The 22,881-nt window shown below is 59.6% G+C and overlaps 1 protein-coding gene across 3 annotated transcripts; it reads left to right on the top strand.

Annotated features, from left to right (window-relative positions):
- The first annotated feature begins 11,548 nt into the window (after positions 1 to 11,548).
- DNAJB5 (DnaJ heat shock protein family (Hsp40) member B5) lies at positions 11,549 to 21,280 on the top strand. Of its 3 annotated transcripts, none has more exons than XM_082497554.1 (4): positions 11,549 to 11,714; positions 11,789 to 12,033; positions 14,114 to 14,712; positions 19,156 to 21,280. In XM_082497554.1, exons 2-4 carry the CDS (start codon positions 11,823 to 11,825, stop codon positions 19,387 to 19,389), a joined length of 1,044 nt encoding a protein of 347 aa, XP_082353680.1. In that variant the 5' UTR covers positions 11,549 to 11,714; positions 11,789 to 11,822; the 3' UTR covers positions 19,390 to 21,280. The 3 variants fall into 3 exon arrangements, with proteins under 3 accessions (XP_082353680.1, XP_082353682.1, XP_082353681.1); XM_082497556.1 differs by lacking the exon at positions 19,156 to 21,280 and adding an exon at positions 15,285 to 15,486; XM_082497555.1 differs by lacking the exon at positions 11,549 to 11,714 and having other exon boundaries at positions 11,728 to 12,033.
- Positions 21,281 to 22,881: the final 1,601 nt, after the last annotated feature.

Here is a 22,881-nt window from a genome sequence, read left to right as displayed (position 1 = left end):
TCACAGATTTGGTAGCACCACAGAGGTATTAAGCTTCCTACAGCAGTCAACTTTGTGTCCGTATGAACCCATCACATCTTGCTACTGTCAGCTCATTTAACAACTCAAGGATTAGATGCCAAGCAGATCTGCAAAAGAAAATGCAGCACATAGACACAGTCCCAATAGAGGCAGCAATGTTTATGCCCAGTCCTGATACTACCCACCTCCAGCTGTGACCTTCAGGGCCAGCATCCTTGCTGGGAACACCCGTGGATGCCTCTACCCTGGAAAGCAGGGACTCAGGATGCATTTCAAGACCAAAATTTCCCAAATGATGGCGTAGCTGAAGAGACTAGACTAGAAGAGCTCTGTGCGCTTGGCACTTAAATGCAGACTGGAAATAACTTGGTTAAAACATTACTTGGAGAGAGCTGTCCCTAGGAGAAACCACCAAGTGCTACAGGGCACCTTTGCTGAGGAAAGCAAGGCAAAGGCTGGAAGCTGAAATGGAGCCAAGCAAAACTTCAGTGCATGCCTCCACATGCAGACAGGTCCCAGAGGCGACCAATGTTATTCGGGCTCCCCAGCACGGCTGGCCTCCCTTCCAGAGGGACACTGGACATTGCAGGTGGGTAGCGAGGAAGATGCCAGGGTCGAAAAGATGCTGCTGGCTACCAGCTACCATTGTCCTGTCTCACTGGGGAGTATCTCAACCAGACTCCAGCCGCTCAGAATCTGAGTCCCATGCCTGCCACCAATTCCCACAGCAACCTAGGACAACTCACTGTGCCCCAGCATTCACCGGCTGGGATGGGGACACTGCCTCTCCTCCATCGCCTGCTTGGCAGGGGGTTTGCAGAGATAGCTCCCACGAGGGGCTTTCCCAGCCCAGGCATTCTGTGCCGTTTAAACCCATGGGTTGGTGTTTCAGAGTAGGAGCCAGAGGGGTAGGACAAGCCACACCACGGTGTCCAGAAGCAGAAGCTGCCCAGTGGAGCCTTGCTTTTCCTGAGGCGCTGCTCTAAAAAGCACTGCAGCATCCCCCACACTGCCCTTTCCTCCCACTCGCTCTTGCCTCCAGGTTTTGGCCACTCCAGCAGAGCCCGAGCACAGGTGGGGACAGCAGGGGACTGGAGAGGACCGAGTCCTCCCACATACTGCTGCCCACTGCCACACAGAGCCGCTCGCTTCTCCCCCGCACACTCGACGTGGGCAGCAGGAGAGCCCCAGCACACTCATCCGAGGGGGTTTGTAAAGGTCAGCCCAGGAGGAGGTCTCCAGCGAGGGCCATGTGCCAGCACCGGCTGGGAACCACTCGAGAATAGAGGCAGGAAGGATAAAAAAAAATAAAAAATAAAAAATAAAAAAAGAAAGAAAAAATAACCCAGCTGGCAGCACAGACTTTGCCGGGAGAGGAAGCGGCAGGTTGAGACAAGGACACGACTCATTATGCCACCCCCGCAGGTGCGGAGTGCCTAGCGGCTGCATGCTAGCAGGGAAGAGGCAGTGGCCGGCATCCTCAGCCCCAACCGGGCAGGACAAACCCAACGCCATGAACACCATCATTATGGTTAAGAGCAGCATCCACCCCCTTCCTCTGGCATGCCCTCGGAGGGCAGGCTGGCTCTGTTGAGACGCAGAGCCATGGGGATGTGGGAGATGCTGCTGGAACAAGCTCTTCCAGTGCCATCACCGTCCTCAGAGGTTTTCAAGGTCAGCCTGGATAAAGCCCCGAGCAGCCCGCTCTGACCTTGTGGCTGACCCTGCTTGGAGCATGAGACTTCCTGGGGACCACTCCCATCTGGATTACCCTGTGCTCTGAGCTAGGCAGGTACAAGCCCGCTGTATGCTGGGGCTACCAACAAAGCCAGGGTGGCTGGGAGCTGGTAAGAGCCACTCAGGTTTAGTGGTTTCCTTGGGGGACATGCCAGGAGCTGGCTGAGCCCCAAGGAAGAAGGTCCTCACGTCCTCAGGTCAGAGCTTGCCTGCACAGACAGCAGTTTCAGCAGGAACCAAGACCCAGGTCTGACCCGGGAGGTGACCCACCAGCATTGCCTTGGACATGCATCAACCTCAGACCACAGCCAGGTCAGCAGCAGGTGGGGAATGGGGCATTAATCCAACAAAAAAAACATGGGCATGGATATTTTTTTTTCTTGCAGCCCTTTTCTCATCCTGCAGCTCAGGGTGCTGGAAAAGGCAGGCGGCATCTCTAAGGATGGGAACAGGCAGGAAGGAGAGACAGCACCAAATGCGTGGGTGCTGCTCTCGCCGTGGAGAACAGAGTACAAACCCCGCTGCTGCCAAGCCCAGTGTCCTCAGATGCATTTCCCCAGCTCACCCAGCCACAGTCGCCGGAGACTTCCCTGCGCCACGCTGAGCGGGGGAGTCTGAGCGGGACGGGGGGAGCACCGCAGCGAGGAGCGCTCCTCGTTCCTGCCCCATCTGCTCGGCCACGGGGAGATCCAGATCCAGCTTGGAGGAGGTGGTGGCAGTGACAGGGGAAAGGTCTCCTTCGCAGTGGTATAGTGCCCACCAGTAACGCACTTTGCAGCCAGTACTCAGGTAGGAGACTGCAGAGCTCAGTGGCCTCGTCCACTGCTCTGACCTTCAGACACCAAGTAATGACGTTTTAACAGAAAAACAGCCTGGGCCATGGCCCTCCACCCCCCCATCCTCTCTGGGACAGAGACCAACAGCCAAACCCCGGGAAGAGCTGAAGCTCAAGCGGACCACACTGTGCTCCTCACTGCTGCAGCCTGGGGATTTCCCACATCAGAAGCATCATCACCAACCCCCGGTGGCTTTCTCTTTCCAGGAATTTGCTTAATTGCCTTTTGACCCCTGACAAGTTTCTCACTTCTTCCCTCCACCCGAGGCCACCATTTCCACAGATCAATCCCAAAATGCCCTTGCGTCCCGAGGTGCCACCGCCTCTTGCCACACTGATGCCCCATTACGGGAACGCAGCTCGAGCAACCCTTCCCCCGGCTCACCTTCCCCCCCCCCTCACCCCCCCCTCATCACACAGGATTTTATTATTCCCCGTCATGCCTCCCTCAGTCATCTCTTCCCCCAGACGGAAGAGAGCCAGTTTATGTAATTGTTCCTTCTATGGAAACAGATTCGTACCTTTAATTATTCCTGCCACCCCTCCCTGCACTTTCCCGGCGTGTCTTTAAAAGGGTGCGGATGTGCCAGCAGGCAGACAGGCTCTGAAGGAGGAACAGTTTTGGTTAAGACACCCACTGCGCCCCAGGAGGGCAGCTATGGTCTCCCCTGACCCCACTCCTGCCCAGCTTTCAGTGGCAGAAGGGCTGCATCCAGTCCCTGGACCAAAGCCCTTGTTTGTCCCCAAGCAGTCAGCAGACCAAGCAGAACATTTGTGAGCACAGGGAGGGCCAGTGCCAGCTCCCCACCCCCCAGGGCCTCGAACGCCCCCGGCAATGAAAGGCCGATGAAAGGGAACAAAAAGTGTATGCAAGCCTAGGGCACCAGCATGGCGTGGGACGAGCAGCACGAGCCATGAACCCAGAAATGACTCCAAAACACCCCATTCAAACACCTCCTCAGTAAAGGGAAGCGTGCAGTGGTTACAAAAGCACCCTCTAATCACAACAAATGCCATATTAGCAGCCGCAACCATTCATATCACTGCTCAGTTTCACCCATGAGCTGCAGCACCCACAAGACCAGCTGCTTCCCCCTTGGTCTGGGGACAGGTCTACTAGCAGGATGCTGTCCCGAGAGGGATCATTGCTCTGCGCCAACATAGCACCTCAGCAGGGGCCAGAGGTGGGATTGTTTCTCGAGATGGGCAGGTTTCTTAAGACAAAATCCAGGACACTGGGTCCAGACAGACCCTCTGACAAGGAGCCGCCTCACTCCAGATCTAACACCAGCTGGGATGCTGGAAAGATCAAGGTGAAGATTCCCACGGTGAAAGCCTGAACACACTGCCCCCTTGGAAGGGGACTTGTGATGGGGCTTTGCAGAGGGACAGCGCTGCATCTGTGTTTAGTTCAGCAAAGCAGCCTCCCTGCTAGCTGGGCACCGCTGGGATGCAGAGGCAAGCACATCAGAAGCGGTTTTAAACACAGCCTCTAAGCATCGCACAGAACCTAAGCTTTGAGGTCCAAGAGCTTTTTCCTCATGAAAAATCATACCCCAGGATGAGCCCTCACACACCCAAGGCGCCTCAGCCAACCCCCGGAAAGAGAAGCCTCTGCTAAAGTCAGACCATGGGCCTCACTGCATCCAAGTGCTTGATGCGGGCATGGGGAGCAGAGCCTCACCCAACGTCCCCATCAGATACCCTCAGACCACCCCACGCAGCAGCTCCAGGGGCTCACTCTTCCTCCCATCCCAGCCAGCCCCACGTGAAGCCGAGTGCCACCTTAGCACAGGCTCTCAGGAGGTCCACGCTGTCCTGCAACCCCACCGGGGCTGCCCGGCCAAAGGGGCCCACCTCACACCAGGGCAGGGGACGGCTCCAGCGCCTCCCTCCCTCCCTCCCTCCCTGCAGGCCTTCACCCTCCGGCCCGGCCCCTCCCGCCAGCCTCCTCCCCCGGCTTTCCACCCCGGGCCGGCCCTTCCCGGCCCCACAGCCTCCCTCAGCACCGGCCCAGACCCGCCTGCGGCCTGGCTCCCCGCGGGGCCGCCAGCCCCGCACCTGCCGGGGAGCGGCCGCGACTGCCAGGCCCCACGCAGGCCTCACTCCCGCGGGGCTCGGGGCCTGCACACCCGGCTGAGGGGACCCACGGCCCCGCAGCCCCCACTCGTGCCCACCCGCACAGGCGCCCCGCTGACGTCACAGCCTTCCAGAAAATTCCCCCCTCCCCACCCAAGGTTCCCGCCGCTACGAACTTGCCCCTGACCAATGAGAGCGCCCCGAGGGGGCGGTGCCGGCTTGAACTGACCAATGGAAAGACGGTGGCTGGGAGGCTACCGCCCGCCCGGCCTCCCCTCCCCTCCACCTCAGGGAGAGCCAATGAGGGCGGCGCGGCGCGGCGACGGACAGCCTGCCGGCCCAACGGGGCGGGGCGCGCGCGGGCGGGACTCCCCTGACGTGGCGGCCGGGGGGCGGGGGCGGGGGCGGGGGCGGCTCAGCGAGCGCGCGGCGCCCCGGGACAGCGCGAGCGGTGAGTGCCGGGGGCGGCGGCGGCTCTGCCCCACTGCGCTGCCCCACACCGCCGCCCCACAGACCCCCCACGGCGCCGGTGCCGGCAGCCCGGTGGGGACGGGGTCGCGGCCCCGCCGCCCCCTGCGCTGACAGGGCGTCGCTGTGGGGCGGGGGGGGTCAGTCCCCCTGTCCCGTGGGGTGACAGGGTGTCCCTGTGGGGCCGGGGGGTTCAGTCTCTCTGCCCCATGGGGTGACAGGGTGTCGCTATGGGGCTGGGGGGTCAGTCCCCCTGTCCCGTCGGGTGACAGGGTGTTGCTGTGGGGCGAAGGCATCGATCGCTTTGCCATATGGGGTGACAGCGTGTCGCTATGGGGCCGGGGGGTTGTCAGTCTCTGCCCCATGGGGTGACAGGGTGTCGCTATGGGGCGGGTGTGTCAGTCTCCCTGTCCCATGGGGTGACAGGTGTCCATGTGGGACTGGGGAGTAAGTCCCCCTGCCCCATGGGGTGGCCGGGTGTCGCTAGGGGGCGAGGGGATCAATCCCTTTGCCGTATGGGGTGACAGGTGTCCCTGTGGGTTGGGGGCTCAGTCCCCCTGTCCCATGGGGTGACAGGGGTCCCTGTGGGGCTGGGGGAGCTCAGCCCCGTGGGGTGACAGGGTGTCCCTGTGGGGCTGGGAAGGGTCAGTCCCCCCATCCCATGGGAGGACGGGTGTCCCTGTGGGGCTGGGGGGTCAGTCCCCCTGCCCCATGGGGTGACAGGGTGTCGCTGTGGGGCTGGGAAGGGGAGGTTAGCCCCTCTGCCCCTATGGGGGTGGGGAAGGGAGGTTTGCCGATAGTCCCGTCACCCTCCCCGGAGTGATGGGGCATCCCCTATGGGGCTGAAGGTGGGGGAGGAAGGGGTTAGCGCCTCTGCCCTCTGCCCCCACGGGGTGATGGGGTTTCCTGGTGGGGCTGTGGGTCGAGTTAACTGCTCTGCCCTGCCTGGTAACACCCTGTCCCCGTGGGTCTGAAGGGGGTGGGAGGAAGGGGTTAATCCCCCTGCCTCATAACAGTAACAGTGCATCCAAGTGGGGCTGGGAGGAAGGGGTTAAACCCCCTCCTCCATGGGGCTGTAGTATATCCCTGTGGCACCCGGAGAGAGGGCGGTGAGGGTTAAACCCACTCTCCCTTCCAGCTTTGGAGGGAATAATGTTCCCTTTGGAGCTGTTCAGTGTGGCCAGGAAGGGGTTAACACCCCCGCCCCCATGTTGGGGGTACCACTGTATCCCAGTGGTCTGCAGGAGCAAGTAATGCCCCCCCCAACCCCCAGGTGACAGTAATGGGGTTGGAGGTGGCAGCAAGGAAGGGGTTAAGTCCTGTCCCCAGTTGAGGTGACAGTGTGCCCCAGGAGAGCTGGGCAGGAATGAGTTAACCCGCTTTCCCTTTGGGGCAGACTGTGGGTCCCAGGGGAGCTGTGCAGGGGTCACCCCAGTCAGGGGACAGCACCCCAGTGGGGCTGGAAAGGGGGAACCCTACATCGGGAGATGTTTTTGGGGGGCCAGCGGGGTGTTGACCCTGTCCCCATGCAGGACCAAACAGCCAGTGGGGCTGTTTGTAAGTGGGAGTCCCTCTATGGAGAGACATTGAGGGGGGCTTGCCCCCCTCCCCACACCAGTGTGAGCACCCCAGTGGGGCTAGAAATCGGGGACCCTACGTGGGGAGATGTTTGGGGGGGAGGGGGGGGGGCTTGACCCTGTCCCCACCCAGGATCCAGCACCCGATAGGGCTGGAAATGTGGGACCCTTTTTGGGGGAATGGTAAGGGGGGCTTGACCCTGTTCCCCAGGCAGGCTGGCAGCGGGGGCAGTGCTGGCAGAGGCAGCAAGGGGAGGGTTAACCCCGTCCCCACGCAGGTGCCGGCACCCCAGTGGGGCTGTCGGTGGGGAGGGGGAGGCGGGCGGTGCGTGTGGGGGCTCGGGGAGGGGATGATTCATTGCGGGTAGTCATGACATTGCTGCCTGGTTGCCTGCGGCTGCCAACCGGCACGGGCACGGGTGGCTCTGCCACGGGCACCGGTGGCTCTGTCTGCCCCGGCACACTAAGATTCCCGCCGGCTTCCTAACCAAACCCGGGACACGCTGCCATGCCGGCCATCCTGCTCTTCTGGAGCCGCGCCGAGAGGTACGGACCCATCCCGGCACATCCCGGTACCCACCCCAGCACCTATCCCGGTACTGGGTGCCTGGTGAGCCGCCGGGACTCCCAACCCCTGGGGATGCAGTGGGCTGGGGGCTGTCGCCTGCCCCGCGTTTCGCGCGCCGACGGTGGGATGCCGGGCGATGTCCCGGTATGGCTGCCCAATTTCGGTGTGGGGCATCCGGAGAGGATGCTCTTGGCAGTCCTCAAGTGATGGTGATGGACACGGCGGGGGGAGACGGGGACGGGGATGGGGATGTGGTGGCATTGGATTTCTTTGGCGTGCCTGAAGGTGACTTCTCAGAAGTAGGTTTTTGGAGGAGGCACCGTCCCGGCGCCCCCCAGTTGCTCGGTGGGAGCGTGGTGGTCGGAGCCTTTCTGCTGGGGGACCGGTGCCGGTGCCCCGGGGAGGGGGACACAGGGACCCCCGCGCATCCGAAGGGGATGTGCAAATTGGTTAACGTGACTTTTTTTTTTTTTTTTTTTTTTTTTTTTTCCCACATCTCCTCTGCCGCCCTACTTTTCTGCCTCCCCGATTCGCCTGGCGGGTGCAGAGCCCTGGGCGTCAGCAGAGTCGGTTTTGGGGACGTTTTAGGGGGCTCCTGGCTGCGCTCCCTGCTCCTCGGCGGGGGCTGCGCGGGGGACGTGACGGTGTCGGGGCGGCCGGGCGCCTTGCGGCAGCCGGGAGGGAGGATGCTGTAGCTGACGGCAGAAGTGTCTTAATCTGGCAGTTTAGTGAGAAAGCGTTGAGAAACCAATTAAAGGGAAAATTACGGCTCGGCAAGAGACTCCATTGAAGGGTCCCCCCGTGCGCGGCTGGGAAGCACACAAAGGACGGCAGCTCCACAGCAGCTCCACGGCAGCACCGCATCCACAGCCGCTCGCTCGTCACCGAAGCCTTTTCGGAGCTGTCCTGGGAGCGGAGGTCGGAGCCAACCGTGGCCGCCGGGCTGGCGAGGAGCTGCCTTTTCGGTGCACCCCAGGAGCTGGAGCAGGAGGCTCGCCACCCCAGCGTCCCTTGGCGGCGGCGGCATCCCCGGCACGAACCGGCACCGTCCCCTTCGCCGTCCCCCTGCCACCCTCCGGTGCCTCCCGGCCGAGCACACAGCACCTGCCGGCGCCTGCGGACAACCGCGATGTTTAAAATAAAACTAGAGCCCTTAAAAATGACAGCGTGGACTCTGAATGTGTTCGTAAAGTTTCGGTAAGTGGGTTTCCGTCTCTCGACCTTGCCTCCTCGTTAAACCACCGGTGCCCGTCCCCAGCGTCCCGCGGTGACCCTGCACCCTGAGATGGAAAAAAAAACCCAAACCAAAACCCAAACCTTTCCCTGGTGCCGCTGCCGGGGCGGGTTTGTTCCCTTAGATGACTGCCGAGCAGAGGGATTATGTCAAGCGATCGCTATTCAGCTGGCGCGCTCATCCAGCAGTTACACGGGCTGATGTCATGTGTGGGGCCGGAACAAAGATTTAATTTCTTTTTTTTTTTTTTTTTTTTTTTTTTTGTGGTTGCAAGAGGAGGATGGAGGCTGGGCTGGCTCAGCGGGGCCAGGGGATGCTTGTGGTTTTGTCCAAGGCCGGTGGCCGTGGCTTGTCCGAAGGTGTCCGGTTTGGGAGGGTGATGCAGGAATGGCCTTGCTCGCCTGAACCCCCCTTGCGGTACCGTCGTCGTCCCCCCCCCTCCCCGCCTCCTTCCCCGCTCCCGAGGGGGTTAAATGGGAAGGCATGAGAGGATGACTGAGCAGAAGGGGGAGAGGAGCTGGTGGCAAGGCGCAGCTGATCCCTGGGAGGTGGGAGGGAGGGAAGGAGGCTCTGCGGGGACAGAGTCGTGTTTTACCATCATCGCGCATGTGAGCGTCGCCTCCGGAGCGTGCCTTAACCCACCGGGTCACCCGCTGGCGGCTGGTCCTCACCGGCACGGTAAACCGCGGCACCGGGTTGCGTTTCGGTACAGCAATTCCCCCCTCCCCAATCCCAGATGGGCGAAGGGGTCTCCGGCTGGGAGAGCATCCCTCGGTGGGCATCCCCACTCCAGCCAAAGACCCCAGAGCGGTCCAGATCGGAGCTATTGTGGGGAGTGACAGCGTTTTGCCGGGATGGGATGTATTTTCATGGGATGTGCCGTGGGGTTTTGGCTGGGCAAGGGGGTCCTGGTGGTGCCGTCAGATTGGGCTGTGCGGGGTCGGGGTCGGAGCTGGGTGCTGTGGTCCTCGGGGTGCGGGGGGGACAACTGAATGTTTGCCACCTCCGTGTCTCTCAAGGTGGGGTGCCATGGGGTTGTCTTCAGCGCTGCCTGGCTTGCCCTCACTGTGGGAGGGTTGGCATCATCCAGACGGGCCGAATCCTGGTCCAGGTCCCAGTGTTGGTTGTGGGAAGCCCCTGCCCCACACTGGAGACTGCCATGGGGTAGGGAGGTGTTGGGGTGACCTTTTGCGGGTCACCTCTCACCCCCCTCCCATCACTTGCCTGGGGTCTCCTGCAGCCCCCCCCCAGCCCAGCGGGGAGGGCAGATGGGAAGGTGGGCAGGGGACGGAGCATCCCCCAGCGCCTGCGTGGGCTGTGTGCCGGCGGTGGCTCTGCACGCAGGAGCTGGTACAGAAACGTGCTGGCATCTAGGAGCTGCTGTGGGAGACGATGTCGGATGCTCTTTACGCCCCCAGGGACCTTCTCCCACCTCTTCTGTGCACCCCCGAGGTGCCTCACGTGTCTGCGAGTGCCCCCATCTCCCCTCGCCGTGACCTTCAAAGGTGCCTTGAGTGCCTTAGCGCTCCTCCCCACCTACAGCAAAAGACCTGCTCCATGGCTGGGGCAAAAAAGAGCAGAAGTTAGTGGTTTGAATCAAGGTGGCTGATTTCCAAGCCCCCATAGCAGCTACCAAGCCTCAGAGGGGTTATTGCCCGAGGCACGACCCCAGGCAAGCCTTGGATGGATGGGGCTTTGACCAGCCTGGTCTAGTGGGAGGTGTCCCTGCCCATGGCAGGGGGGTGGGAACGCGATGGTCTTTAAGGTCGCTTGCAACTCTAACCATTCTGTGATTCTGCGATGCTTGGGATGGATGCCAGGGGCTCGGTGCAGCGCTGTGGATGTGCACCCCGAGGTGCCTGGACACCTTCACCTGAGCTGCTGTGGTCGGGGAGGGGGTCCCTCTGTGACCCCCACTGGGAGCTTATGGATAGAGTAAGGGCCAGTGGGAACATGTGGTAACTTGTCCGGTGGTGAAGGAAAGAGCCAAAGTTCACACCCCGTGAAGAAATCCATCTGCTGGAGGGGCACGATGGGCTGGGGCTGCCCAGGAGAACTTGGAGCAAGTATGGGGTGAAACCTGGACCATAGTGAGGAGTGGGATGTGAGCATGAGGACTTGTCAAGAGAGCAACGGGGCTGCTGGGGCAACACCTGGAGAAGAGCAGGGCCAGCAGCAAGCACTGAGCTCTGCTGTGGGGGGGGAGGTGGGGACACCAACCAGGCTCAGGGGCTTCGGGAGTTGGCTGTCAGATAACTTAAAGTTGAGAGGCATCCTTGGAGGACTGTGGGGCTTGCTCGGCCTCTGCCCAGGGGAGCTGCCCTCCCGTCTCCTCCACCTGCTCCCTGGCTCTCTGCGACTCCAGCCCTGTGACCGGGGGATGAATTAATCTCCCGTCCTTTTCCTTCCTTGGGTTAGGGCCACCAGGTTTTCCATGCCTTAGTAAGGCATGGCCTCAGCCTCGGCCCCTGTGCTACGGAGGGGGAGAGCCCTGGGTTTCTGGCTTACTGCAAGATGTAGTTGAAGGCTCTCGGGGAGTGCAAGTCAGGCTAGAAAAGTGTGGTGTTTTTTTTTTTTTTTTTTTTAAACAAAAAAATAAAAAAATCCCTCCCACCATCACAAGATGTTTCTGTCTAACGGCTTCGTTCTCTCCTCGCTAAATAGAAATTACGGCTCTGACACACCGGAGGCGCTTATCTCCAGCTGAATGCCAATTGCTTTCAGGAACAAAATGTTTGAAGTTCCTTTAAGGTGAAGGCAGCAGCATGGTCCCTGCTGCCGCTTTCAGCCTCAAAAACCTGCTGTCATCACCCTGACTCGGGTCGCAGGTCCCTGGCTGGGAGAGAACCATGAGGGGAGGACGGACACGGGCCGGCGGCTACATTTAGACATAGCTCAGCCCTCCTGGCTCAGCTGAGGGGGGACGGGACGGGGACGGGACTGGGACGCAGTCCTGGCCTGACGTTAGCAGTGGCGTGGCCCCTATAATAACGCCGTGCCCCGTCTCGGGCTCTCCCTCTCCCTGTCAGCCTCAGAGATGAGTCTCCCCGTCCCCGCCGTGGGGTTTGGTGGGGTAAAACCGGAGCCAGGGCAGGTCCCGGCGCCGGGGCTCTGACCTCCGGTGGGAAGCGTGGACTTGAGCCGGCTCTGGTGCTGCTGGCCGGTGGGACGCAGGGAGCAGCGGCTCCGCGATAAGTGCGTGCCGGTCCCATCCCCGGTGGCCCCAGAGTGATAATTCACCTTACAGAGAGCTGTCTTTCTGCTTTCAGGAATAAGTACTCAGCTCCCGGCAGCGTCGCCGTCATGGGGAAGGACTATTACAAGATTTTAGGCATCCAGTCTGGCGCCAACGAGGATGAAATCAAGAAAGCCTATCGGAAAATGGCCCTGAAGTATCACCCCGATAAGAATAAAGACCCCAACGCCGAGGAGAAGTTCAAGGAGATCGCGGAGGCTTACGATGTCCTGAGCGACCCCAAGAAACGAGCCGTTTACGACCAGTATGGGGAGGAAGGTAAGGGAGTGAGCGCTGCCCGCTTGGAGGCAGGGGTGCGGGGTCAAAATCAGTTTTAATAGGCGAGGGAGCATTTTCACACAGAGGTGTCACTGGGGTTCATGCCTGCCCCCCGAAACGGGGCTAATAGCCACAAAACTGGGGAGGGCGAAGGCTCTGCTGATGCCAGAAATCCCCTCTCGACCTGCTCTCCCCCTGGGCTGCTCCGCCTTTCCAACCCACCACCCTGCTTCCCGGGATGGCTGGGCTCTCCCTGCCCTTCACCCCAAACCCCCAGGAGCCACCTGAGATGATGGAAGTGGATGGAGCTCACCTCCTGAGTCATACCTGGGATAATTTGTTAGCCACCCTTTAGTTGACCTAAATATCCCAGCAGAGAAGTACTGCTTTTGCCCGCGTTCCCCCCCATGTTTGGGCACTGGTCCTGCTGTCCTCCCCAGTACGGGCTGACCTACAGGATTCAAAGCTTTTCCCAATTTAAGTAATAGGTCCTTGTTTTGAAACCAAGAGGCTGCTGTTGTCTGGTGGTTGGCACGAAGGAGGAGGAGGAGGAGAGCTGCTCCACCGCAGGCGGCCTTATTAGTCGAAGATGGAAGAGCACAACCCCATTCGAGGAGAGTGCCGAATAGCATCTGCATTAATCAGCCCAGGGCTTGGGTGCTTAAAAGAGCAGGAGGTCTGGCAGGAGCAGGCTGCGGGGTGGAAGAGGCAACCCCTCTCGCGGGGCCAGCGGGCAGGTGCATCCCCTAACGAGCCACCGGCAGAATTAACCGGTGGTGGGTTAATTCTCGACCCAATAGTTATGTCAGGGCTGTGATGGATGCACCAGGCAGAGTGATTTGCCACCTTGTAAAATGAGAAGTGGCTGTCTCAAGTGGGAAACCTGCCTTTCCCCAGAGGCACCCGAAATCGGACCCGGCTCGGGCTGGCGTCACGGGATTGAAGGTGAAACCTCCTGGCTGTACAGTCTGTTTGGGAGTGGGGGCTCGTCGAGGATTTGGGAAATCACCCCCTCGTTGCAGCGGGACGGGGAGTCCTGGCAAAGCCGAACTCTGTCAGACCAGTCGTGCTCCATGGTCCCCCACGCTTTTGTTTCCCATCGGATGCCTTTTTTTCGGAGCAGCATGTCTTGGGGATTGACATTTCAAGGGGCTGCTGGCTGCCACACACTGGGGTGAGCAAAGCGAAGTGAAAGCTCCCCCAGCTCACTTCATCGATCAGAGGAGACCCCCAGACTTGCCCACTCTGGGCTGGTCCCCCTTCTGTCTCTGCTGAGGGGGGGCAGTGGGTTGTCAGGAGGGACCCGTCAGAAATAGCCCTTCACTGTGACTGACATGCCCTGAAAATAGTCCTTGGCTTAACCCTTCCTGGCCCCTCCTGATCAAAAATAACCTTGCAGAGCATGTGTGTCCTCTCCGGGGGGGCCACGTCATGTGCCTCAGCTGCTTGGGACTTTGGGGGGATTGTAGTGACCTAAGGCTCAGCCCAGGACCTGGGAGAGGAGTTTCCCAAAAGGTCTAGCCCTTGAGCTTACCTGTCATTTTGTAGAGGGGTTATACAGGGAGATGTGTGCCGACCTGGGGCTTTGCTGACCCCCACCTGCTCTGCCACCCAGAGTCACAGTCGCTTGCTGAGCTCAAAGCCTGTTCTCACCTGCAGGACATGATGCTCCTGGACCATCAGTGCAGCCCAAGAGCTAGGGCTATGTGGGCAGAAGGGAGCCTGCCTATAGGGAAAAATGGAGATGGGCCGGTCAGGAAATGTTCTGAATGCAAAGGCCATGATTAGGTGGAGAGAACCAAAGAAGCACTTCAGTAGGGGCAGCAGGGACAAAACCTGAATGGATTTTCAGCTTGATGGGTGTAGGGGCAGGGCTGTGTGTTGTGGGTTGGGGTGATGCCTTCCTTGCCCACGCTCTCTGCAGGTGGCTGGGCTGGAGGGGGTGACCTGCACCCCCAGGAGATGCTGGAAAGGCTGCCTGGAGCCAGCAGAGACCACACTCCCGCTTGGAAAGTGCGGTCCCAGCACAGCACCCACTGGTGGGGAGCGTTAGTGTCTCATCTTCCCCCTTCTCTTCCAGGTCTCAAAACTGGAGGTGGCTCTTCAGGTGGCTCAGGGAACACTTTCCACTACACCTTCCACGGAGACCCCCATGCCACCTTTGCATCCTTCTTTGGAGGCTCCAACCCTTTTGACATCTTTTTTGCTAGCAGCCGCTCCCGGATGTTCAATGGCTTTGACCAGGAAGACATGGATATTGATGACGATGACGACCCTTTCAGTGCCTTCGGTAGGTTTGGCTTCAATGGCATTAACGGGGTTCACCGGCGGCACCAAGAGTCCCTGCATACGCGGAGGAAGGTCCAAGACCCACCTGTCATCCATGAGCTCAAGGTGTCCCTGGAAGAGATCTACCATGGCTCCACCAAGAGGATGAAGATCACCCGCAGAAGGCTCAATGCTGATGGCCGGACCATGCGGACTGAGGACAAGATCCTAAACATTGTCATCAAACGGGGTTGGAAGGAGGGAACCAAAATCACGTTCCCCAAAGAAGGGGATGCCACCCCAGACAACATCCCTGCTGACATCGTCTTCATCCTCAAGGACAAGCCTCACTCGCACTTCAAGAGGGATGGGACGAATGTGGTCTACACGGCAAACATCAGTCTTAAAGAGGTGGGTATGTGTGGGAAATTCCACGGGGTGGGAGGTAACACTGGGTCATGGCACATGGGGCCAAGATGGCAGTCAGTCCTTGTCCTGCACTGATGAGGAAGGACCAGGTAGGTCATGAGAGATATGAGCAAAGGCCGCTGCAGAGGGAAGCTGCAGAGGCCAACTCGTGCTTGGTTTTGGAGGTGCTCATCCTCCATGCTGGGGAGTAGGACACAGGTGCTGCGGTCCCTGCTGAACGCGCCTTGATTCTTGAGCCAATACAGGTGGTATTTACCCATTTTCTCCCTTCCCCGTATGTCTTGTCCTTCTATTTTAGCATAGTGTATTCACATGTGGAAGAGAGCCCAGATCCTCCGTAGGAACAAGGGAAAACCCAAGTTGGCTGGCATGAGTCCGGTCCCTGCTTGTTCTCGTAGCTGAGCCTGCTGTGGCTTAGTTACTGTCCAGGATAGCGTGGGGAGCCTCCCCCCACGGATGGAGAGCAGGGTCACACAGAGAAAGATGGTACCTCACCCTCCCAGAGCAATGCTTTAGCCCAAACCAGCTCTTTTCCTTGATTCTGGCTTCCTTAGATAAAGAACCAAACAAATGAAATATTAAGGCAGCGAGCAAAACCCCAACACATCCCGGCTGCCAGCCCTGGAGGTCACAGCGGGGCTGGATGCATCAGAGCCAGCGAGCTGCGCGAAGGTGGGAGAGGAAGGGGAGATTACCCCAGGACAAGATGTGCCGTTCGCCGCTGCTGCTGTATAACTACCTTTTAATAAATCCCTGCTGGCAGCTGCATTTAACATTGACGTTTTTGGCAGATGCCATTTGCTGTTCCTTTCAGACTGTAGACGCTGTCTGTCTTCTTAATGAGCTGATTTTTTTTTTTCTTCTTCTGAAGACAGATTTATGTTCCCAAATGCATTTAATGGAAATAAGCTCAATGGGCCAGACCTGAGGTAGGGAAACGTGAGCTCGTTAGTGTGCCAGCAAGTTGGGAGGGTGTTGCGATGGCTCTGCACCCCGGCTGGGGCTGCGACTGGGTGTACTGGGGGCAAGGGGCAGCCACGTGTGTCAGGCAGAGCTGGGTGCTCCAGGAGCAAACTCAGCTCGAGTTAACCTGCGGAATCAGGAGCTGAATTTGCTTCGCGGTGCAAAGTGCAGAGGTTTATTCCTGCGGTGGCCGGCTTCCCTGGCCGCTCCAGAAATACTCAGGAGAGGCTGCCTTATTTATGGAGCCATGCATGCCATATCTCAGATCTTTCCTTCTGTGCCGTCCCCTATCTGTAAATTTAACCCCAAGCTGGCTGTGCTGATGTCCTGGCAACACTGGCCCGAGTTCATGTGCTGCTCAGGCTGGAGGGACTCTTGCCTGGAGTTGCCCTTCAAGAACCAAGTGGAGAAGCCTGCTCCGGCCCCATGTGCTATCGCACCAGGAGCGCTGGTGCTGGGCGCTTGTGAGCTCTGTGAGCAAGGCGGGCGTGCTGGCGTTTGGTCTGCACGAGGCGGTCACAAAGTGGAAAGTTGCCGGTCCGGGCAAATTCTTTGTCTCTCTGAGCTGGATAGTCTGGTCTCTGTCCTCCTCCGCTGCAAATCCAACGTGCTGAGCATCCTGAGGGATGCTCGCCAGCCTGCTGCTTGACAGGGCAGGGTGACATTTTGCTACTTTTATCTTCCATGAGAAGAAGTACCTTAAGTGCTCTGGAGCACGAGCAGATGCTGGGAGATCCCTGACTCCATATGCCACCACCTCAGTATGTGACGGAGCGCCATTGTGTTGCAGCCTCTCCATCACCTGAGCCTACGGCCGTAGCCTCGGGCACTCTCCTAGCGCACTCTCTCCCTGTGAGTCTTCCCTTTTTTAGCTTGAGCTTTAGTCTTTCCCGCTGCCGAGAGAGCGGCACGGCATGGTGCCAGCAGGCAGAGCTGGCAGGCGGTGGGTGCTGTGACGGGACTGGTGGCTGTGCCGGAGACCCCTCACCGGCACCCTGCTGCCACGGGCAGCAAAGCACCTGGTGCTCGGGATGGGGGCACTCAGGAGAGCATCTTCCTCCTCTCCTCCTCCTCCTCCATCCCACAGACCCCTCCACCGATCAACCCGGGGAGGCGATGCCCTCCTGGCCTTTGCGTCCCAGCCCCAACGGGTGCCACGTGCCCTCGGCCGGGGCAGCGTGAGGTGTTTGCCACCCGGCTGCTACAGGAGACAGAGGCATTTGAGGGCTTCCCCCAGGGGACTCGTGGGCTGCGGGGAAGTGTCCCTTCCTAAAATTACAGGCGTGCATCGCAGCGGGAGGCCGGAGGAAGGAGGAATGGCACTGCTGCACCGGCAGCTGCCTCTCCCGGGAGGCAGATCTTCAGGCAGCGCTGCTGGCAGGGGCTTGCACCCGCCCGGCTGCCGCACGCCTGCCCGCGGCGTTCGCCCGCTTTGCATCCTTTACCTGGCGTCACCTTCCTCGAAGCATCCTGGCGGAGACGCGGCCGGTGGCGACGTCCCCGTCCTCCCCCCCGGCAGCTTTGCTGCGAGCGGAGGAGGACCCGACGCTGACCTAGATAAAGCTCTGCTCTCACAGCACAGCGCTCAGCTATCAAACCCTGGGTGATTTCATCCCTAGGGATAATCCGAGCCTCTTTCTAGGATGCAGGGCAGCTCCCACAGTTACTGGTGTTAATTCAGCAACCGTTTTCCCAAATGCCAGCAAAGTTGGACAAGAAGAATGAAAAACAGGGACATACGGTGGAGGAGCAATCGGCTCAGATTCTCGCATCTTGGCTCTAGGAAGGAAACATTAAGATCCTGTCTGCTTTCGCTGTTACCGCCTGCTCCTGCTCGCATCCCTCTGCTTGCCCCATCCACACGCTCCCATAGAGAACTCCTCCTTCCCATTTTGTGGCTGGAGATGTCCTTTCCCTGGCACACATGGACCCACACAACCCTCCACGGTGCATTATGGTGGGCACTGGCCAGCAGGAAGGCTCCGGCATCCTTGGGCGAGCACAGGGCAGAATATGGGGGGAGGTCATCTTTCAATTCCCCCCCAACCTGCTGGAGATCCAGCCAAGCACCCGCTGCTCACACGGAGCTGGCGAGGAGCGTCCTGCAGCCAGAAAAGCTCATCCCTGGAGGAGACACTTCCCAGGAGCAGACCCCACGCAGAGGAGCTGTGCAAGGAGATGGCCACATGTCTCCTGTTCCCTGCTCACCAGAGCCCACCAGCTGGCTCTGGCATGGGTCCCTCTGCGATCACCCTGGTGCAAAGCCCTGGCTCAGCCACAGAAGCCACAGCCGCTGGCCCTGAGCCGGTGGCCAGCAGGAGAAGAGATGTTTCTCCTGGTGCCTGTTGCTGCTCTGCCACTGGGGAGGCTTTTCCTGGGGAGGGGAGTGCAGAACATCCCCCCCACCCCCCATCTACCCCAGAAACAGCAATTGCATCCTCCTCCCCTCCCTTTGCAGGCCATTTTGGGAGGGCTGGGCCCCCCAGGACCCAGCTCGGAGGGGACGGGCCTGCGCCAGCTCCCTGCCTGCTGTACCCCCAGCGCCCCCCCGCCCCCCCTTCCAGAAGCATCGCTCCGCAGTTCTCTCCCTCAGCCCTTGCCGAAAGCCTGGAGACGGTCCTGCCCACGTGTACGCCAGAGCTGTCTGAGTTATTTAAGGACACAAGGATTTTCTTGCTGCATTCCCGCGTCACGTGGCTGGCTAATGCAGGCCGGCTTGCGGCTGCCGCGGCACCCACCACCCTGGCTGCTGCCGGGGGCTGGGGTGCAGTGGGGGGGCACCCACAAAACCGGATCATGGCTTCGCGATGGGGACTGGTGACAGGGACCAGCCCCTCCGGGACCTTCTAGGTCCCCTTCTAGGAAAGCTCGGTGCTGTGCTGCGGCCACACCACCCTCCCACCCCAGCGTAACCTTTTGGGGGCTGTTTTGGGGGAGGCAGGACGAGGGCTGTGCTATAGATAACCCCCAGCGCCGGGCAGAGCTGTTGGGCTGCAGAGGGTGACAGCTGATGAACCGCGGCGGCATCCGATGATCTCAGCTGGATTTTCGGCTGCCTGAGGTTGGGCGGTGAGGCTGGGGAAGGGAAGGGGCTAAATTTAACCTGTCCTGTTGCTGCGAGTGGCCGGGCAGTTGCTGGCGGTGCCTCCTGGGGAGCCCAGGAGGTGTTGGGGTGGGGAGATCCTTCCCCACCATGAGGCTGGGGAACCCCTCTCCTGGGGCATCCCTCAGCTGGGGCAACCTCTCCCACACAGCTGATGGTGGTTAGACTGGGCTGTCACCAGTGGAGACCTAGGTTTGCACTGGTGAGCGTCGAGCGATGCTCTTGGGCGTCACCTGAGCAGAGCCGAGCGGTTTAACCCAGGGAGCGGCTGGTAGGGGGGACGGGGGGCGTCCGGCGGGATGCTTTGGGGTGTCAGCCCCATCTGACGGCGTGTCCTCCTCTTCTCCCCCCCTCCCCAGGCCTTGTGCGGCTGCACCGTGAACATTCCCACCATCGACGGGCGGGTGATCCCGCTGCCCTGCAACGACATCATCAAGCCAGGGACAGTGAAGAGACTGCGTGGGGAGGGGCTGCCCTTCCCCAAGGCCCCCAGCCAGCGAGGAGACTTGATCGTGGAGTTCAAAATCCGCTTCCCGGACAGAATAGCTCCCCAGACGAGACAGATCCTCAAGCAGCACCTCCCGTGCTCCTAGAGCCTGGGGACTCTCCTCCAAGCAGCAATACTCCAAACGCACGTGCCGCAGCACCCGGCCCGCACGGAGCAGAGGTGCCACAGCACTTTCAAATGCAAAAAAAAAAAAAAAAAAAAACCAACAAAAAAAAAAGACAACAAACAACAAACCACCCCATCACACCGCTTTCCTTCCCCAAAAATCCCACCCAACCCACCCTCCTCATCCATCCCTCTCCCCATCCATCCCTCTTGGCCTGTTTTCTACTCCGGCAGCGGGGAGGTTCCTGCCCATCACAGCTCTCCCAGCTGCCGGACTCTATTTTTTCCCCGGCGGTCCAGCTTTTTCCACCTCGCACAAGCAAGCCGCGCGGGCCCTTTGCCCGGGGAGGTGCGTCACATTGTGGGTTTTTTTATGTCACCTGCTTTTCAGGCCACTTTTCCCACGAGAGGCTGGACTTGTCGGGGTCCGGCGCAGTGTAAATAGGACTCCGCAGGATCTGGCGTCCCCGCTGTTGGTTTTTCTCTCCCCCTCTTTGACACTTGCTGCTGTTCGGGGTCCCGGCCGTACCGCGGTGCGGGTCGCTCCCGCCCGTGGTGGCCCCCCCTCCTCCCCACCCTGTAGCCAGACTGTTTCTCACTTGGGACCACGGTAGCGAGTCCAACCGTGGTCCGCTCTCCTGTGCCAAGCCTACAACCAAGCCTCGGCTGTGCCAAACGACGGAGCACGTGGGGACGGTCCCGTCCATCCTCCTGCCCCTGCCCGGGGCTGTCCCTGGTACCCGTGGGCAGCAGCTGCCTGCACCCGCTGCCCGCAGAGCCCCAGGCGGCCGGAGGAGGGGGGGAAAGCCCAGGGTGGAGCTTTCTTGTTCAGATGTGTTGAGTTTGCGTTGCTGCTTTTATAAATACATATATATAGAGCTCGTTAGATAAACTCAGTAAGGGTTTTTTCTCTGCCCATTTTGGGGTTCCTGGCGTGGTGCACCCTGACTTTTTTTTTTTTTTTTTTTTTTTTGGCGGGAGAGGATGGTTCAGCCACACAAACATCAAGCCAACCGCAGAGCAGAGGAGTGGGGGGTTTGTAGCACAAGTCTGGGTGCAAAAGCAGAGCCAAGCGTGAGCAGAGCTGTGGGTTTCACTAGCGTTTGAGTTCAACCTTAGGGTTTTTAATAAGAAGAGACAGGCACATGTATATATTTTTCTACAGGGACAATTCATTCAGGAGGCATTTCTGGGTGTCAGGGTGGAGCTGGGAGGTGCATGAGGCAGTCTGCTTGGTGGCTTTGTTTTCAAATGCTGTATTTTTTTAAAACCTTTGGATTTCCATCAGGAGAATTTTTATATTTCTTATCTTTCTCGGCCCACTCTGCCTCGTGCCAGTATTTTTTTTCCCGGGAAAGAGCTTCTACGGAGTGGGAGGTGTGTTCAACCTACCTGGGTTTGTACCGCTTCTCTTCCACCGCAGCACTACCGAGAAAACCCCAGCCAAAATATACCCCCCGCCCCAAGAATACTTTTTTTTTTTAAGATAAATCACTAACTTGAAATAGGGGATCTTTTGGGGCAGGGGGGCAAGCACGGGGCATCCATCAGGGCTGGGTGTACAGCTGTACAGTGTATTATACAGGGTGAGGAGAGCCGTTGGGCGCTGCTTAATTAATTGCCCGGTTTTGCCGGCGAGGGGATGCTGACGGTTCCTTCCACTGGTCCCTGTGGACTTCAATGTAGAGCAAAATCTGGTGGACACCGCAAGCGAGAAGACAGGCCAGCGCGCAGATGCAAGCTGCTTTGTTTTTCTCGGTTTCAGTGAGATCTGAATGTTTTATAGTGCTTTTTTTTTGTAATTTTTTTTCCTTTTTTTTTTTTTGTAATGTCAGTATTGAGAAAAAAAAAAGAAATAAAATATTTTAAAAAATATAGTTCCTTGGGGTGTGTTGTGATGGGAGGTGCTGGGCTGCTCCCACGCAGCCATCGGGGCCGGGGGTCTCTGTGTCGGGGTCGTCCCCATCGCTGGGCTGACCCCAGGGGAAGAGAGACAACATATGTGACCTGCTGGGTCATGGAGAATGGCTACTCACCTCATAAAACAGCATTAGCTGTGCTGACCATGTTGCCAGGAGTCGGGATCAGAACCCATCAGGGGCTGTGTGGTCCTTCGAGGCTCTTGGGACGTGGCTAACATGGGTGGTGGGGTGGTGAAGCTGGGGATGGGGTGGCGAAGGGGTTCCTTGCTGGTTGCCCCGGTGGGGGCTGGACAGACCCCGGTGCCCAGCTCTTCTCGGAGGGGCCCTGGGGCAGGGTAAGAGGCAGCAGCACCAGTTACACCCTGGGAAAGCCCTGCTGACACCCAGGAAGTTTCCCCAAAAGCTCTCAGCGGGAGCAGCTCACAAGGGGCAGGTGATGAGACTGAAACCCACCAGCATCGTGCCTCAGGAGGGGACAGGGCAGAGGCTGCCAAACCCCCAATGGGGGCTATGGCTCACTGCCCCCTCCCAGGCCAGAGCTCAGGGCTGTGAAACCAAAGCCAGCCCTAAAGGCCACACAGCAGAGCAGCTAACAGGGTGAGCAGACTCGGGGAGGGGGGACAGCCAGTGCAGCCCCCACCCCGGCTATGGGAGCTGGCAACGCTGCTGGGGATGGCCATGGGGAGGGGATGGCCATGGGGAGCGGATGGCCATGGGGAGGGGATGGCCATAAGGAGGGAAAGCCTTTGGGACAAAGGGATGGGTCAGGGATGCAGGACAGGGCACCCGCTGAGCGCGGCCGCTGCCTGCCCTCTGCTGGCAGCAGCGCCTGCTGTGCCCAGAGGGTTTTGGGGTGCTGCAGGATGGCCCCAGTCCCCTCGGGTCAGGGACCGGCCCCTAAACCCAACGCCTTGGCTAGAGGTCCCCCATCCTGCACCTGCTGCAGGTGGGCTGTGGCCCATGAGGTCGCACAGTCCCCAGTGGACCCAGCTATAGCACTGGGCCAGGGGGACACAGATGGGACATGGCTCTGGGGCCACACAGGGGACCCTAGGGGTGCAGGAGACGCTGATCATGGTGGCAATGAAAGGGCCGCCCTCACCTGTCCCCCATCGCTAATCCCACACCATCCAGCCAGCCAGCACCTTCCTCCCCCAAGCAGCTCTGGGGATGCCCAGTGACCCCCAGCATGGTGTGGGGCAGTGGAAGGGGGTGCCACGGGAAGGCCAGGGGTCTCTGCTGGGGGGGTCACCCCTGGACAGGGGCATGGGCTGGGGACAAACCCAGACCCTGGTGCCAACTGCTCTCCTGGGGCTCAGCCAAGCTCCCCGGCTGCTGCAGGTGCTGATTTTGTGGACCCCCTCAGGCCCTCGGGATAGGGGCAGGTGCTGTCGGGATTCCCGTGGGTGCTGTCCCCACCAGGAGCCATGTCCCACAGATGGCAAGGAAAAAAGACAAGGTTTTGCAGCCCTCCTCCTGGATTTAATTAGCGTTTGCAATTAGCAGAGGCAGCAGGGAAGATTCAGGCTGCTGGGAGCTGGGACACGCAC

The sequence above is a fragment of the Vanellus vanellus genome (assembly GCF_965231255.1).
Source record: "Vanellus vanellus genome assembly, chromosome: Z".
Classification (NCBI taxonomy): domain Eukaryota; kingdom Metazoa; phylum Chordata; class Aves; order Charadriiformes; family Charadriidae; genus Vanellus; species Vanellus vanellus.
This window is presented reverse-complemented; position numbering and strand designations above follow the sequence as displayed.

Excerpts from the sequence above, each read along its gene's own strand:
- DNAJB5 (XM_082497554.1), top strand. The coding sequence starts at position 11,823 with ATGGGGAAGGACTATTACAAGATTTTAGGCATCCAGTCTGGCGCCAAC. Across the intron at positions 12,034-14,113 it reads CGACCAGTATGGGGAGGAAG|GTCTCAAAACTGGAGGTGGC; the intron begins GTAAGGGAGTGA and ends CTTCTCTTCCAG. Across the intron at positions 14,713-19,155 it reads CAAACATCAGTCTTAAAGAG|GCCTTGTGCGGCTGCACCGT; the intron begins GTGGGTATGTGT and ends CCCCCTCCCCAG.